Source organism: Anser cygnoides, chromosome 17 (assembly GCF_040182565.1).
Source record: "Anser cygnoides isolate HZ-2024a breed goose chromosome 17, Taihu_goose_T2T_genome, whole genome shotgun sequence".
Taxonomy (NCBI): Eukaryota; Metazoa; Chordata; class Aves; order Anseriformes; family Anatidae; genus Anser; species Anser cygnoides.
Window position 1 is genome coordinate 11,455,335 of NC_089889.1, and position 15,313 is coordinate 11,470,647.

The window sequence follows — 15,313 nt, forward strand, 5'->3', positions numbered from 1 at the left end:
CAGGCGCCCGCAGCTCTGCCGGCACCCGGATGGAGCCGGGCGCCGCGGGGCACGCCGGGAGTTGTAGTGCCGGGCGGCCGCGCGGGGCCTGCTGGGAGGTGGAGGCGCGGGGCCGCCGCGCGGGGCACGCTGGGAGATGTAGGCGCGGGACGCCCTGCGCCCGGGAGCCCCGTAAGAAATGGGGAAAAAAAAAGGAAATAAAAAAGAGCTGCCCATTCTTAAGTACTGGGAGTTATTGCATGAACATCAGCGTCCAGGAGGACGTGAAGGATCACATTCCTCCACTGAGCTGTAACACTTGTGAAAGTTCAGAAAGTCTACCGATGACACTTCCTAATTTCTCCTTCAAGGCAAAAAAAAGTTTAATACTTAAAAGGCAACAGAGATTCTAAACGCATTTGAATGAGCATCCAAGTACCATCCACACCCACTGAGTGTATCTGCTGATCCCTTTCCCATTATTATGGGGGCAAGAGCTCAAAGTTCACTGGGACAGCAGTTCGCAGGTTTCTTCCAAAAAAAAAAAAAAAGTGGGACTCAGAATTAACACATAACCCTCTAGTAGAGGCCTCATAAGAGGGCTTTTAACTCCTGTTTGTCCCTAACTGAGATTTATTTTTCTTAGAAACACTGATGAAGTTATGAGTGTGGCTACCACAGTGCTTACGTGTTTTGGATTTGAAAACATTTGTTAGCAAGTCAGACATTCACACTCACAGGGAAATAAGTGGCACAACCAACACTATAGAAAGAGAGGAAACAGCCATAAAACTTTCAAAGGCAGAACAACATTTTTTATTGAAAAAGAAGCTGGCTGTGGAAAGAAAGGTAATACAAGGAATGTTTATTTTTGCTATCCTCCCCTCAAGTACAATAAAAACGCCAATCACCCCAGCAGAATCCCTGCCATCACCCTTGAAGCCCAAGATCTGTTTCCTCGGTACGGCTGCAGGCGCCAGGCTCTGAGTTAGCACGCAGCTGAGTCACAGGAGGACAGCGCGAGGAGCAGTCCGCGGCTCTAACCACACTTGAAGAGAAGCACAGCAAGGTGACCCAGGTAGACGAAGATGAAGTGATTGGTCTCGTGAGTGACACAGCTGGAAAAATCCCTGCCCACAACGCAGTGCCACGTGGGACTGTATTTCCTGTCAAACTCCTGCGGGAGAGACCGCTGGGCACTTAGTGTCACTGCTCGGGGCTGCCGCTGGGGAGCGGAGGGAAGGACTTAAAGGACTCGTGAAATAAAAGGGGGAGGGAGAACCCTGAAGAGCGCATACAAGGGGCACAGAAGGGACACGAGCCCACGCAGAACCTGACCTCGATTACCTCGCATCCCCGGGACTCGATGCCCTGGGCTACTTACCCACCGGCACTCCCCCTCGCTGGGTTACGGGTGCCCGCGGGGCGCTCAGCGGGACCCCGGGAGCGGACATTTACCCTCTTGATGCGCGCCGCCACGTCGAACTCCACGCCGCGCTCCTCCAGGGACCGCAGGGCGCACTGCACGGCCTGCTGCTGCATCTCCTCCGCCATGTCCGTGTCCTTGATCACCGCCTTCTGCTCGCCCATGGCCCCTGCGCCCGACACTAAGCCGAGTCCCACTCGCGGGGGGCCCCCAGTGTCCCTCACGGGCGCCTGCAGCCGCGCTCCGTCCCGCACTTCGCTCCCGCCGCCGCCCGTTTAACGGCCCCGCTCGCGCCGCTCCCGCCTCCTTATAGCCTTAGCCCCGCCCCCTCTCCTCACCGCCCGCCAGCTATTGGCCACCGCCACCGCCGCTCCGCGCGCTCATTGGCTACGACGGACACCCGGCAATGGGCGGGCTGCCCGTTCCGGCCCGGCATGCCCCGCGCGCGTTGCCATGGCGACGGCGACGAGGCCCGGGGCCGGGCCAGGCCGCAGCGCCCCCGGGCGGCCGCCGGCAGCAGGGGCTGGGTGCGGGGCGGTCACTCGGGGCTGGGGGGCACAAACTTCGCTAGGAAAGAAGAGAAAATAGCCCTAAAGCTCTTAAGATAGCCCTAAAGCACTTAAAACACGTAACGTCTTTATTAGCTAAGAAGCTTACTCCGGAAAAAAAATAAATACAAAGGACTTTTGGGGCTATTTCTCCCCTAAATGCAACAAAACCAGCAGGGACGTCCCCGATGGTACCCATGCCAAGGTCTCCCCCCAGAGCGAGGACACGTCCATCGATGTACGTGTCGCTGTCGGCATGCCGCCCCGCAGCACGCGCGGCTCTGCGAGCAATGCGTGGCTCAGCCAGCTTTGAACAGGAGCACGTTGAGGCCGCGCACGAGGAAGAAGATGAAGTGCTTGGTCTCGTGGGACACGTAGCTGCCGAACTTCCTTCCGACGACGCAGTGCCACGTGGGGCTGTATTTCTTCTCAAACTCCTGCAAGGAATACCACTAGGAATTTAGTATTGGCGCAGGCCTCACCCAAATGCTGACTACATTTTCTGTCCCGATGTCTCCACCTCACAAATATCACTTTTTGAAAAGCAATTAAGAAGCAGCAGGAGCTGTTAAGTACAAGGGTTGTTACTGACTTCTCATAGCTCACTTGCTGCTTAGACAACAGAAAAAAACAACAAAGCCTCAGCACTTCCTAGCTGAGCAGGAGTAACCTCAGGGATTTCCCCCTGAAATGTCAAACCACGACCTCACACTATACCTGTTAAGCTTCAGGTCATGCAGTTATGTTCTCCCATCATCCCATCACACTGAGGAGCCTGCCACACTTAAAACATATACATATATATATATTTATACAGGTCTATTAAAGGCAGAACATTCCAGCTGGCAATCATATGTTGTCATATCCAACAGCTCTCAAATGAGGAAACTTTCTGTGGGAGCACACAAGTGTTTCTGATCAGGTATTGCAACCCTGGTTAAATGCTTTCCTCAGATTCCAACTAGGAGCCACACAGAAAATCTGATGAACTGTGAACCCTCTGACCTGCACTAACAAAGAGCGCGTTTCTTGCAAGTGGAAAAAATAAACCTGCTGGTAGCTCTGTTCGGGTGGCAGAAAGGAAGACGTCCCAAACAGACGTGTTTGTACTATTTAGTTGAAAGAGCTTTCCAACAGCTCTTCCACTCAGATCCAGGGTACCCTTAGATTTCTTCCTTCTCCATCCAGCAACGCCAAAACTGCATCAGAATTAGATCTTTTGCGCAGGCATCGTTCTTTTTCACACATACCTAACAGCACTCCAAGACTTGGGTTTCTAGTATGAGTCAGCATGTAGAAAGGGGGCACAAATACAAAAAGCTTTGCAGAGAAATACTTTTTTTACTGCAGATTTTGAACCTGCTAGTCAATCCTGCGCAACTAGTACAGAAACATGAGCAGAACCTTAAGACCAATTTGAATAAAATGTAAGTCAGGTGCTAGGTGAAAAAGCTGAAGAAAGCCCCAGCAGATTTAAACGCGCAACCAACTGGTTTCTACCAACCAGCTGTGGGACAGGTCAGCAGGCTCTCTCCTGTCTCCCCTGGACAAGGAGCTGGTGAACCAGCAATTTAAAATGAAGGCATTGCAAAAGAAAACAGGCAGAACGAGGAAGGGGATGTGTAGGGGTGGGGGAACTGAGGGAAACGAGCCCACAGCCCCACGTATCTTGTGTCCACGGAACTCGCTTTTCCAGACAGCGTGACAACACCCACCCGCTGGGCTTCTGCTGCCCACACAGCATTCCACAGCAGGAGCAGACATTTACCCTCTTTATAAGGGCGGCAATTTCTCTTTCCAGACTGTACTTCTCTATGGCCAGAACTGCGCACTGCACGGCCTGCTGCTGCATCTCCTCCGCCATGTCCGTGTCCTTGATCACCGCCTTCTGCTCGCCCATGGCCCCCACGCCTAACACCTCACGGCAGCGGCTGGGTACCCAGCCGGGTGCCCCGAGCCGGGCCCCGCACCGCCCCGCTCCCTCACGGCCCCGCAGCAGACCGAGGCCCGTCCCTACGGCCCAGCCCCGCCCGCTTCACGGCACCGCCCCCCGGTCACCGCCAACGGCAGCGCCCCGTAATGGCGGCGCAACAGCGGCCGGGACCCGGATGGAGCCGGGCGCGGGGCACGCTGGGAGTTGTAGTCCCCGCCCCCCCCCGCAGTCGCCCCCAGCCCTCCCGGCGGTGCGGAAATAAGGAGCTGGCAGCTGGGGTGGGGCTTGGCGTTTATTTTCCAAATCAAATCTCCAAGAGGCATCAGCAGAAAAAGAAACAGCTCAGGCTCTGTGACAGCATAGCCGTGGTTTTTAGTATATCCAGCAATACACGAAAATAAAAATAGGAGATGTTTGGAACAGGGAGAACAAAACACCGTCAGTACTCACACAGCACGAGCAGAAATGAGGCAACACTGCAGATGGCTAGAGAACTCTTAAAGGCCAAACTCCTCCAACAGCTCTACTAGCAAAGATGAAGCCTTTTAGAAAAAAATAAATACAAGGAAGACTTTTTTTGGTATTTTTCCTTTTTATATCCACAATGTAACACCTTCTGCCATAGCGTAATCCCTGCCATTGCCCTTGAAGACCAAGGTCTGCTTCCTCAGGAAGGCTGAAGTAACCAGTCATAGGAGCCAGCGCAGTCCTGTAACCAGACGCAAGTGTCAGGAGGAGTCCACGGTGCTAACCAGACTTGAAAAGAAGAATAGCAACTTGGCCGAGGTAGAAGTAGATGAAGTGCTTGGTCTCATGAGTCACGTAGCTGCCAAAGTTCCTTCCCACGATGCAGTGCCAAGTGGGATTGTATTTCTTGTCAAATTCCTGCAAAATAGATCACTCGGAATTAAGAACGCTTCTGAACAGGTATTCGCTTTGAGCAAGGCAATTAGAGGAAGAACAGATGCTCTTAAATACTAGGATCATCTTATTTACAACTTATTCACCTGCTGCTTAGTCAGACAAAACAAAACCCCCACAGTGCTTCCTATCAACTCAGGAATAAGCTCAAAATATTTCCTTTGCTCACGGAAAGTAGTATTTCTCCCCAGATAATACATAACATAATCTGAAACTGTAACCCCTGAGTAAAAGCTTCGCCACTAGTGTTGTATCTGCGGGGATTAAGCCATTATCTAGACTTCATTGTTCCTCTGCAACATGGGTGCTAGAGGGACTGAGGGACAGTTACAGAAAAAACTCTCTGCTACAAGCTCTGTAATACCAATGCTATGAACAAATCTACGTGACGTGTTCACAAACTTCTCCAGAAGCTTCCAGTAGCTGCCACAGAGAGTATCTGACATACAGTAGGCTAAACTCCCTCTTCTCTGCTATCTTAGCTATTTCCTGCATCTGGAAAAAAGTGCCTCTCTCTACTATGGTAACAGCAAAACAAGTTTTCTCTAGTGAAAACAACCATTCTGCTTAGCTGAGTTACTTTTAAGATAGCTCTTCCACTCAAATCAGTTTAACTTCCACTGAGACTCCTCCATTTCTCCATTAATCTGAACTGATGAAGGAAATATAATCAGAACTAGATCTTTCCCACCTTCCATCTTTTAGAATAGGATTAACAGACTTTGCAAACAGAAAAAAAAACCTTGGTGGCTGATATATATATTTTTTGCTTTGGTCACTACGTAAAGAAAGACGTGAGTAGAGTAGACTTGCCAAAAATAATGTTTCCCTGCAATTTCTGTTTCACAGGTACAGAACTGAAAAGATCCTGAAGATTAAGTTCAATACCACTGAAACCAAGAACTACGTAAAACAGGCTTCCTCTCAGAGAAAAGCTGTAGGAGAGCTCAATAGAGGCAGTGTTTTGTCCTGGCATATCAGTCACAGGGACAGGTCAGCTACCACTTTTTTTGTTAACCTAGACAGGGAGAAATAATGGAGGAAAATGCTTAAATGGAAAGTTTTGCAAGGGAAGAGCAGAAGGACCACAAAAATCAATGCAAAGGGTGGGGAAAGGAACATAAGGACACCAGCCTACAGGGAAAGCCCAACTTGATTATCTAGTATCTCTGGAACTTGTTTCTCTAGAGCTACTTGCCTAGCAACGTTCGCCTGCTGACTTTTCATGCACACAGAGACTTCATGAGCACACCCCACTACCAGACCCTCACCTTCTTGATGTGCGCAGCGATATCCTTCTCGATGTTGTACTTCTCCAGGGCCTGAGTAGCACACTCCACAGCATCTTGCTGCATCTCCTCCGACATGTCCGCATTCTTGATCACTGCTTTTCGGTCACTCATGATTGCCTGAATTGAGGCAAAGAACAAAATTCAAAGTTACAGGCGCAGCCACCTGCCGAGCAATCTCCCCAGGGGTTCCGGCAGCGCCCAGCCCAGCACCCCGCCGTGCCACGCCGCTTGCGGTGCAGCAGCCCCGCAGGGCGGCTCAGGGGCAGGGCACAGCCTCACTCGCAGCCGCCTCAGCTCAGCGTCTGCTCCGAGGCGCCTCAACCCCTAGAAGGGGAGCCCAGCCAGGCCCTTCCCGACCCCCCCCAGCCCCGCTCCACCCCGCCTCAGGCCGGGACCCCCCGGGAGGGGGCGCAGCCCCCCCAGCCGCTCCCCGCATCCCCCCGGGTGACCACGGGAGGGGGGGGGCCGTGCCCCGCCCGCCTCCCCTCGGCATTCCCGGTGCCGATCGATCCCCAGCCCCTCAGGGCTCGGCTCCCCACACCCTCCCCTCACCGTTCGCGGTCGCGGAGCAGGGGCAGCCCCGGTAGAGCGGCGCGCAGCGGGCGGGCGGGGACTGGAGGGGGCGGACGCGCACCTCAGGGGCTCCGCTCGCGCCGCCGCCGCGCGGGTTTAACCGACCCGCGCGCGCCGCACCCGCCTCCCTCAGCCGCCAGCCCCGCCCTCTCCGCGCCGGCCGCCGGCTATTGGTTATCCCCGCCGCCGCTCCGCGCGCTCATTGGCCAGGACCATGCAGTCTCGCAGCGTTTTCTCTCTGCGCTTTCTTTCAGCCCGGCGTGCTTCGCGGCCGTTGCCATAGCGATGAGCGGCGCTGTGCGGACGCCGGGCTCGGCGGGGCCGGGGCCTCCGGGGCCTCCCGCGGGGCCCCCCTCACGGGCCCGCCGGGGCTGGGGGCGCTCAGGTGCCGCGCAGCCTCCGCTCGGCCTTCCCTCGGCCTCCCCTTTCCCCCCCGTCATGGGTGAACCGCCCCAACCGGCGCGTCCGTGCGGCCGGTCCGTGAAAGCGGCGTGCGAGGCTCTCCCGGTGACTCCTCCGGTAGGCACCGCTCGTGTCTCCCCCTGGCTGAGGCACCTAAAGGACAACGTGCGGTGCCGTACGGGGCGCTGTGCTGTGAAGAACACGGGGCGAAAACGGGGGCGTTTGGCCCAATTCCGCCCGCAGGACGCGAGGAGGCCCCGGGGGTGTGAGGGCGGAGGGCGGCGGCTGGAGCCCAGCCCGTGCTGGGGGAGCGCAGCTCCGGGCCCGCTCCTCAGCGCCGTGACCTCACCTCCCGGCGTGACGCACGGCTCGGTAGCTCCGTAACCATTCAGTAACTCCTTATCCACAAAGGTTCAAAGGCCCCTGGATGACTCAAGCGGTGTGCGATCAGGGCGTTTGCTGCACAAAAAAGCTCACCGGAGAACTCCCCAGATCGTGCTAAATTCCCTAAATCGCGCTAAATTCCCCGCGGGGGACTAAGACCCCTCCCGCTAAAGTTCCTGACAGGGAACCAGGGCCCCTCCCGCCTCCCCTCAGCACCGGGGACCGACAAACAACGGGCGTGCCGCGGCCCCGGGGGGGGGGGGGTTCACCGGTGAAATTAAAATCCTCCGGAGCTCGGCAGGGCTGCGGGGCGCCGGGGGCACCGGGCCCGGTGGGGCCGGGCCGGGCCGGGTCGCGCCTTTCAAAATGGCGGCGGCGGGGCTGGGCCCGGCCCGGCTGTTCCTCGGCCGCCGCCGCGGGGCTATGCGTGCGCTCCTCGGCCTCGCCCGGGGCCTCGCCTCCGGGCCCCAGACGCATTTCGGCTTCCAGAACGTGTCGGAGGAGGAGAGGAGGGAGAAAAGTGAGAGGGCCCGGGGCTCGCTGCGACGGGGCCCGGGTGGAGCCGGCCGGGGCTCCCGGCGCGCATCGGTTGTGGGGTTTAAGGGGCTGCCGGAGGGGTGGTGGGGCTGGGCGCTTGCTTTGAGACGTTACCGGGAGCCTCGGTAAACCCTATAGCCTTGTCCCAGCTCGATCCTTCCCCCCAGAGTTCCGGAAGGGTTACGGGAAGAGGCTGCGTTTCTCCAAAGACACCTTTGTCAGGCAGCAAGGTCAATGGGATTCTGTCGGTTTTTTGGTGTAAAGAGTTTTCAGGTGATCTTTCTCAGTTCCACATGGTGGCAGACCTCCACCAGGCAAAAAAAAAAGGGCACGTTCCTTCCTACATGAGCATTTTTAAGTAAACTGCGTTTCCTTCTTATGTGCTTTCTTTACAGTTTATCAGGTCTTTGAAAATGTGGCCGAGAAATATGATGTAATGAATGATTCAATGACTCTGGGGATTCATCGGGTGTGGAAGGATATCCTCGTGCATAAAATGAATCCTTCCCCAGGAACGCTTCTTGTTGATGTTGCTGGAGGAACAGGTAAATAATTTGGGTGAGTTCCACATGACCACACCGTGCTATCTTTGAACTCTTTGAGATTGCTCAGACTTGAGTTGCCTAACTTTTTTTTTTTTTGCCTTAGTTTCCCTGTCTTTAAAACCAGTAAAACATCTATCTGATCTACTACAATATTATAGCAGATTTACAGTGAAGAGAGGTTGAAGCTAACTTATTTGTACTTTGAAATATCTTACTCCAAGGCTCTGAAATTATTACAGTAATGCCATAACACGCTGTTAAAAACTATTTCCTTTTGCAGAAAGTTTTGAACTGTCTGCTTTTAATATATTTCCTTTACTTATATACCTACTGTACAATATGTAAGTTTGATGTTCAGGGTTTTATGTTCCAATTTCCTGGAGTTTTAGTACTTTCACGTTCAGGAAACATTCTAAAACATGTATCTTTCTTTTAAAACAAACGCAGGTGACATTGCCTTTCGATTTATTAATTATGTTCGCTCCATACGAGAACGCCAACTCCAGCAGAAGCTTAAGCGCCATCAGAATTTGTCGTGGCAGGAAATTTCTAAGAGTTACGAGGAAGAAAAAGTTAAGCCACTAGGGGATTCCCAAGTTGTGGTCTGTGACATTAACAAAGAGATGTTAAAAGTTGGGAAGCAAAGAGCACAGCATCTTGGCTACTCTGAAGGTAAGTCGTGCATCGTACCATTTCAGTAATGTGCTCGGTAGCAAGAATTTGATGCGTAATAGCCACGAGGTAATCACCGCTTCAGGATTACACTATGAACTGTATAGCCCTGGTATATACCAAAGCTGTGCTTTCATATTTGTCAAGGTGAAATTACTTTTCCAGTGCGACACGCGTAGTACGAAGTTCAGACGTACAGTGATCCTCTTGAGCTTTTAGAAATACAGACATGGAAGTGTTCATGAGGTCCGATATCCAGCAATTGGATATTCAAAACTGGCCAAATAACCTAAGCCTGCTCTTTATATTTGTGCAGACTAATCGGATTTTATTAAGGCAGATAATACAGCAGAGCTCAGCCCTAGAATAATTGCACTAAAGTTCTGAGAATTAAGGCAGCAAATAAAAAATGCAAGAGTGGTAGTACGTTGTAAACCTACAAAACTTTCCACAGTTAGAGAATGTGTTAATAATATTCAGAGAAACTGAATTATATTAAATGTTAGTTTGCAGGTTAATGGATTAATTTACTGATATCTAGAATTTGTTGTGGACCATACCAGTTCTGACTAAGAGCCTGATTTTTAGAAGTAAAATATAAAAAAAAGGAGGCCTGCTTTTGTGGTTCAGCATTTTTATGATAATAGTTTATCCTCTTGTCACTTACAGCTATTTACCAAATATTTTAGCAAGGTAAAGCATACAGGACATTCTCAAACTTGTTTTCCTGGGTACCCACCATTAGGAGTGCCCTGGGCAGCCTCTGCATGCGTGTTGTGAGATGTCCTCTGTGTCCTTTCACTGTGCTTTGCTCCCACACCCCATCGCAACTCCACTCGCAGCTGTGGCCAGTGACCCACCTAGCACTTACCTCTTGTTGGCAGCTCCTGGTGCAAGGTGTGTGGGTGCGTGTGGAGCAGACGGGGCCTTGCAAGAAAGGTCTTCTAGGCAGATACAAGTGAAGTTCTTGCCTGGAAATTACGTAGGCTGAAGGACATAAGACAAAGCTCAGCAGCGAAAGGGGCTGACAGAAAAGCTGCTGACACGGGTTCTCTCAGCTGCTCTCATTCTCAGCTGGTGGGTTACTCCAGGCCATTGCCTGCCTGCCTCCCCCTCTTCTTTTGGCATAGTAAACTGATGGTAAAAGCATGGGTTCTTCCAGCTCTGGCAGGCTGCATGCATCACGCTCATCTGAGCAGCTTGCAAGCCTGTCCAGAGCTCTCTGTGCATCATAGTTTGGGAACACCTGAACTGTACCAACACTGTAAGTATGAGTGCTTTATGGCTATAGCTTAGGATCTGAAATAAAGCTTGATACTGCCTCCTAGCTACTACAAAAAAAACATTTTGTTCAGTTGGCTTCAATTTTTAGGTATTTTTGTGACTTATATCTTATCAAGTTCTCAAAATACATATATTTAGTTTCTAATTTTCTTTCTTTGTGCAGTGTAGTTGTTGAAGCTCAATTGTCATCTTGCTGCCTGGGTTGCCTTCTTCACTACTGCGCCACAATTCTGACTTCTTACCTCTTTCTCTCCCTCGTTCAGCACATACCCGTTGAGTATGTCCTGCCTGCTGTCCTTCGTGTGATTCGTCCCTGTTTTAGTAAACTCATTTCTGAGTTTGCTTGCATGCTGATCATCTGAGGTCTGAAATTTGTTTTCCTTAAAATTGTAAGGGACTTGTTCTTTTACTGTTTCCCAGTACATACATTTCTATGTATTTGTTAGCCTGCAACAGGATCTGTGCACACTGAAAAGAAGCACGCGTGCTGCACAATTGCTGATCGTGCATTTTGGCCAGCAGGAGTGGTAGGGTGCGCTGCGTGTGCCTCGGTTCCTCGCTTAACACCGACAGCCCTTTCTTCTATCCCCTTACAAACTTCTGGCCTGTGATTTCACTGCAGTGTATTCTGAGGGGTAGTTTTCCTGTTGTTCAGACCCTTTTCTTGGTACTCACTTCTTAGAGGTATATTTAAACTGCCTAGGTTTAAACAAGACAGATAATTACTGCTTTAATAATGTTGTGTGCATCTTTTTATACTACACTTTCTACAACTGTATCTACTTTGTAAAAATGAAATTTGAATGCCTCCTGGCAGCAGCCGAGGTTTTCTGTTCTGTTTTGTTCTCCATGCCTCTTTCTAGCAGACTGTCCTTTGAACTGTTGCCGTTGCAGAAAACTCCTGTTTTTTTTCTGTTAGGATATTTTCTTCTGCCTCAGAGTCACCAGAAAGTGACCTTAAGAACTAAACTTAGCAGTTTTACTTTGGCACAAATAACGTGGACAAGCCTAACACTCCACAGATAGACATGGCCTTGATCCGTTGGCGTTCGGGAAACTGCACAGCTGCAACAGGATCACATGCTGATAGTGCTGATGGAGGAGTGTGGCTTTTCATCTTCTTCAATCAATGGAAACTTTCTACCTAAGTTTCTTTAGTGTTTTAGCTATTTTTGCATGGCAAGATGTTAGTCGCTGTCCGTAGTCACTCTTTGAGAGTTCTTGCAGCTTTGCAACAGCCAGCAGCCAGTTTGTGTGGCTTTCCGCTACAATGAAAGATTTGGGTGAAATCTTGGTGGCAGACCAAGGCGCTGTGCACGCAGCATGCACGTGTGCAGAGGAATGTTTGGCAGATCTGTTGCAATACAGGGCACTGAAAGATTTGTGAGTGTAGACCAAAGTGTTCTTTCCTCCATCAAAAATGAATCACTGCTTTTAAATATCTATTTATTAATAAATATTTCATTCTGGAATAGAGAAGTCCTAGTCTTTTTGGACCAGCATTTATATAGGGCCTGTTCAATACTGTGTCTTTGGCTTTCATTACAGGCTTGTCCTGGGTGCTTGGGAATGCTGAAGAGCTGCCCTTTGATGATGATAAATTTGATGTTTACACAATTGCCTTTGGAATACGAAACGTAACTCGTATCGATTTGGTAAGTTGCTATAGTGTGTGCTGGCACAGGGTCTTTACAATCCATCTGATGCTTTTTCTTCCAGCAGAGGAAGCCAAGGAGGAACCCCTTTGGATAAAGAAACATCTTTGTCTACTCCTAAGACATTTAAAATAAGTGGCACATATTGTGCAGCATGTTTGAATGAAGAATGCGATTAAATGCTCCACCTTTGTCATAAAAGTAAGATTTATACTGGTTGCACCCAATCTTTCCAGCTTGGCAAGCCACACAATCTCTTCCTAAGGCAAAAAGGGCTGAATGCTACATTCCCTATCTTTTAACCTATGATATTACAGGACCTACACTCATACAGCGCAGTCAGTCTGCGTGTCCCAAATCCTCTGAAGCACCAGACCTATATCCCACCTGCAGCGGGTCGATGCTTCCTGCCTCATTCTACTTATCTGTTTGAGCCAGCAGAGCTTCCAGAGAAGAAAGTGGGGAGCAGCTGGCTGCTGCCACCACTACTGTCGAATTAATCTGTTCAGCCCCGTTTAGTGTCTTTACACTGGCTGGTAGTATGGTTCCCCATGAAGAATGAGTATGATTTTAATTAGAAAGAGTTCTCTGTGCTCTAAACAGTATCCGTCCTTTGGAAACGACTAGCTGTCTTGTGGGTGAAGATAAGGTACATCACCTGTGTCTAGTTGGCTAGTCTGTGTTTTGGAGGAGTGTGTTATAACCTTGGCAATGCTCCTTCCACAGGAGGTGTAGCATTTGGATGCAAACCACCTTGAAATGTGTGTCTTTGAACTTCTTTAACGCAGGTGGTCTTTCACGGTGCTTCATCTGCACCCTTCTGAAGCACAGGCTCCTTGCCTTATACCTCTTCAAGGAAACTGGATACAGAAGTCTGGTAGCATGGCTCCCTGGAGACTTGATACAAAACACATTCAAGCGTCTAATTCTTTTTCAGAGCTCTTGTCATGCATGTGTACTGTTTATATTTGATCCCTTAGGAACGTGACGCTTGAAGCCAAGCAGATGTAGAACCTGCAGAGGCTGAATATAACTCTGTGTTCTTGTATGGAAAAACATAGTTGTCAACAGAATGTTTCTAGTTGTTCTTGGCTGGTTTGTTTCAGATATAGGGTGGAATTTTCTAAGTAGCTCTAAGTTTCTTTTCTTCCCTTTCTTTCCTCCCTTTTCTCGCAAACTGCTCCTCCAAAACCCAGAATCATTTCTTCTTTGATCCTTTGATGTGCCTCACAGTTGAATAAAGTCTTGTCTTTTGATTAAAAATATATTTATATCATGCCCTCTTTTCAGTTTGTTTCTTCTAGCTGAGTCACCTTTTCCTTTCTGGGTTTGGTCTGTAATTACAAGAACTGTGCTGGCAAACATTCATCAACTGAGAGTAGGGAAAAGGAGAAGGAAAAAAATGCATCCCTAATATCATCATTTCAGCATAAAGCATGTTATAAATCTATTTACGTAACACCAGGAGTGTTGTGGGTTTTGGTTTAGTTTTGGTTTTGATGGTCTTAGGATGCTTCTCTACAGGTAAATACTGGCAGTTGCCAGACAGGATTCTCTGTACTCCCCTCAGTTCATCACTGAGCTGTTGGCTTCTGGCATGACAGTAGACAGGTGCTGTTCCACAGAAACAAACTCATCACATCTGCTTTGTCTCAGGCACTTCAGGAGGCCTATCGTGTGCTGAAACCAGGAGGGAGATTTCTCTGCCTTGAATTTAGTCATGTCAGCAACCCTCTTCTTTCCAGGTAGGAACATGGTGACGCCTTACGCCACGTCACAAGACTCTTTACTTGCACTCAGCCGGAGTAAGAGACAGAGACACTTTGCAGCCTTCTCATTGTGCACTTTAAAATCAAATTTGGACATAGCATAGTGGTAAAGAGATCAACGTACATTGAAGAGTCTTGGTTTTAAACTTGTTTGTATTAATCTGTGCATGATTTCTGTCTCTGCAGGCTCTATGATCTCTACAGTTTCCAGGTTATCCCTGTTCTGGGTGAGATTATCGCTGGTGACTGGAAGTCTTACCAGTATCTTGTGGAGAGCATCCGACGCTTCCCCCCTCAGGTAAGACAACATTTCTCTGGATGCACTGATACACAAGACACAGTCCCACCGGAATTGTGGAGGCAGCTGGCTTAGAGGCTTTCAGGTGGTTGTAATTATGGAACTTATTTTTCAGGAGGAGCTGAAGGAAATGATAGAAGATGCAGGGTTTTTTAAAGTGGATTATCAGAATTTATCCTCAGGTATAGTTGCCATTCACTCAGGTTTCAAACTATGAGCCTACTATGTAGCAAAACGCAAGAAGTATAATTTTCCTGAGTAATCTGAAAGCTTGGAATTTTAACTCTATGAAGATAGAAGAGGAAAGCTTTAAGAGCTGGTGCAGCAGATACTTGCTCAGTAGACAGGCCCAGAAGAATGTTGGCAACCTTTTTCCCCTCGAGACCTGAGGATGAAGTGATTTCTGTGGTCAGTTTTGTACACTTGCAGTTCTTCAAGTGCACCACAAAGGACATGGCCAAAACTGAGCATTACTAACTAACGGCGAAACTTCAGTTACACCTGATGTGGGTACAGAAATGGACTAACTAGTCTTCAAATGAGATACCTCCTTTCTTTTCCTCAGCCTCAAGGGGGCTGTCATAGCAGTGAGAAGTGACTTGGATTTATTAAACCTGTATTAAGCTGTCATTGTCTTTCAGTCGTGTGGACTTCAAGGGGCTTTTCCATGATCCTTTTACTTCTTTCAAACAAGTGGAAGCCTTACAAAATAAAACAGCTATGCATCAACTACTTTTCATTTAAGACAGTATTTTAATATTTTTAAAAGAAAATAAACTTTTCTGAGGGATAATAACTTCATAACTATTCTGGAATGTGATGATGCACGTTTGCCTACATATCAAATCAGGCGAACGTACGTTTCTTTTGTCGATGCTGGATGTAGAACATCTCCATAAAAATACCACACATTTGCTTCTGAACTTTAAACTATTGAAGATTTGATCCTTCTGTTGCAGGATACATTTAAAAAAAATAGGAAGAGTAAAAAAAATATAAACTACTCAAAGCTAGAGAACATGAGTTATATTCTAAAGCGACAGCTGTGCAATAAAAGAATGAAAATCCCTCTGTTCTGAAGAGTAGGAAATAAAA

The 15,313-nt window shown here is 49.2% G+C and overlaps 4 protein-coding genes across 5 annotated transcripts; 1 reads left to right on the forward strand and 3 right to left on the reverse strand.

Moving 5' to 3' along the window:
* Window positions 1-829: 829 nt before the first annotated feature.
* LOC106031353 (dynein light chain 1, cytoplasmic-like) lies at window positions 830-1,700 on the reverse strand. Its single transcript, XM_013173717.3, has 2 exons — window positions 1,438-1,700; window positions 830-1,156 (listed from the first exon to the last, which is right to left on the reverse strand). The coding sequence occupies exons 1-2, from the start codon at window positions 1,567-1,569 to the stop codon at window positions 1,019-1,021; spliced, it is 270 nt and encodes an 89-aa protein (XP_013029171.1). The 5' UTR covers window positions 1,570-1,700; the 3' UTR covers window positions 830-1,018.
* A 324-nt stretch (window positions 1,701-2,024) lies between these two features.
* Window positions 2,025-4,032, reverse strand: LOC125179653 (dynein light chain 2, cytoplasmic-like). The gene is made up of 2 exons (XM_048063752.2): window positions 3,722-4,032; window positions 2,025-2,390 (listed from the first exon to the last, which is right to left on the reverse strand). Exons 1-2 carry the CDS (start codon window positions 3,851-3,853, stop codon window positions 2,253-2,255), a joined length of 270 nt encoding a protein of 89 aa, XP_047919709.1. The 5' UTR covers window positions 3,854-4,032; the 3' UTR covers window positions 2,025-2,252.
* A 128-nt stretch (window positions 4,033-4,160) lies between these two features.
* Window positions 4,161-7,477, reverse strand: LOC106031352 (dynein light chain 1, cytoplasmic-like). 2 transcript variants are annotated; one of them, XM_048063750.1, is made up of 3 exons: window positions 7,424-7,477; window positions 6,079-6,216; window positions 4,161-4,771 (listed from the first exon to the last, which is right to left on the reverse strand). In XM_048063750.1, exons 1-3 carry the CDS (start codon window positions 7,460-7,462, stop codon window positions 4,634-4,636), a joined length of 315 nt encoding a protein of 104 aa, XP_047919707.1. In that variant the 5' UTR covers window positions 7,463-7,477; the 3' UTR covers window positions 4,161-4,633. The 2 variants fall into 2 exon arrangements, with proteins under 2 accessions (XP_047919707.1, XP_047919708.1); XM_048063751.2 differs by lacking the exon at window positions 7,424-7,477 and adding an exon at window positions 6,652-6,809.
* A 316-nt stretch (window positions 7,478-7,793) lies between these two features.
* Window positions 7,794-14,947, forward strand: COQ5 (coenzyme Q5, methyltransferase). Its single transcript, XM_048063749.2, has 7 exons — window positions 7,794-7,978; window positions 8,391-8,540; window positions 8,988-9,212; window positions 12,045-12,151; window positions 13,808-13,896; window positions 14,107-14,218; window positions 14,334-14,947. The coding sequence occupies exons 1-7, from the start codon at window positions 7,825-7,827 to the stop codon at window positions 14,433-14,435; spliced, it is 939 nt and encodes a 312-aa protein (XP_047919706.2). The 5' UTR covers window positions 7,794-7,824; the 3' UTR covers window positions 14,436-14,947.
* The last annotated feature ends 366 nt before the right edge of the window (window positions 14,948-15,313 follow it).

Bases quoted from the DNA above. Each gene is read 5' to 3' on its own strand.
- LOC106031353 (XM_013173717.3), bottom strand. From the start codon at position 1,569: ATGGGCGAGCAGAAGGCGGTGATCAAGGACACGGACATGGCGGAGGAG. The intron at 1,157-1,437 runs GTAAATGTCCGC...TCTCTCCCGCAG, and splicing joins TGGCGGCGCGCATCAAGAGG to GAGTTTGACAGGAAATACAG.
- LOC125179653 (XM_048063752.2), bottom strand. From the start codon at position 3,853: ATGGGCGAGCAGAAGGCGGTGATCAAGGACACGGACATGGCGGAGGAG. The intron at 2,391-3,721 runs GTAAATGTCTGC...TATTCCTTGCAG, and splicing joins TTGCCGCCCTTATAAAGAGG to GAGTTTGAGAAGAAATACAG.
- LOC106031352 (XM_048063750.1), bottom strand. From the start codon at position 7,462: ATGGTTACGGAGCTACCGAGCCGTGCGTCACGCCGGGAG. The intron at 6,217-7,423 runs GTGAGGTCACGG...GCCTCAATTCAG, and splicing joins GCCGTGCGTCACGCCGGGAG to GCAATCATGAGTGACCGAAA. The intron at 4,772-6,078 runs GTGAGGGTCTGG...TCTATTTTGCAG, and splicing joins TCGCTGCGCACATCAAGAAG to GAATTTGACAAGAAATACAA.
- COQ5 (XM_048063749.2), top strand. From the start codon at position 7,825: ATGGCGGCGGCGGGGCTGGGCCCGGCCCGGCTGTTCCTCGGCCGCCGC. The intron at 8,541-8,987 runs GTAAATAATTTG...AAACAAACGCAG, and splicing joins TGATGTTGCTGGAGGAACAG to GTGACATTGCCTTTCGATTT. The intron at 13,897-14,106 runs GTAGGAACATGG...CTGTCTCTGCAG, and splicing joins AGCAACCCTCTTCTTTCCAG to GCTCTATGATCTCTACAGTT.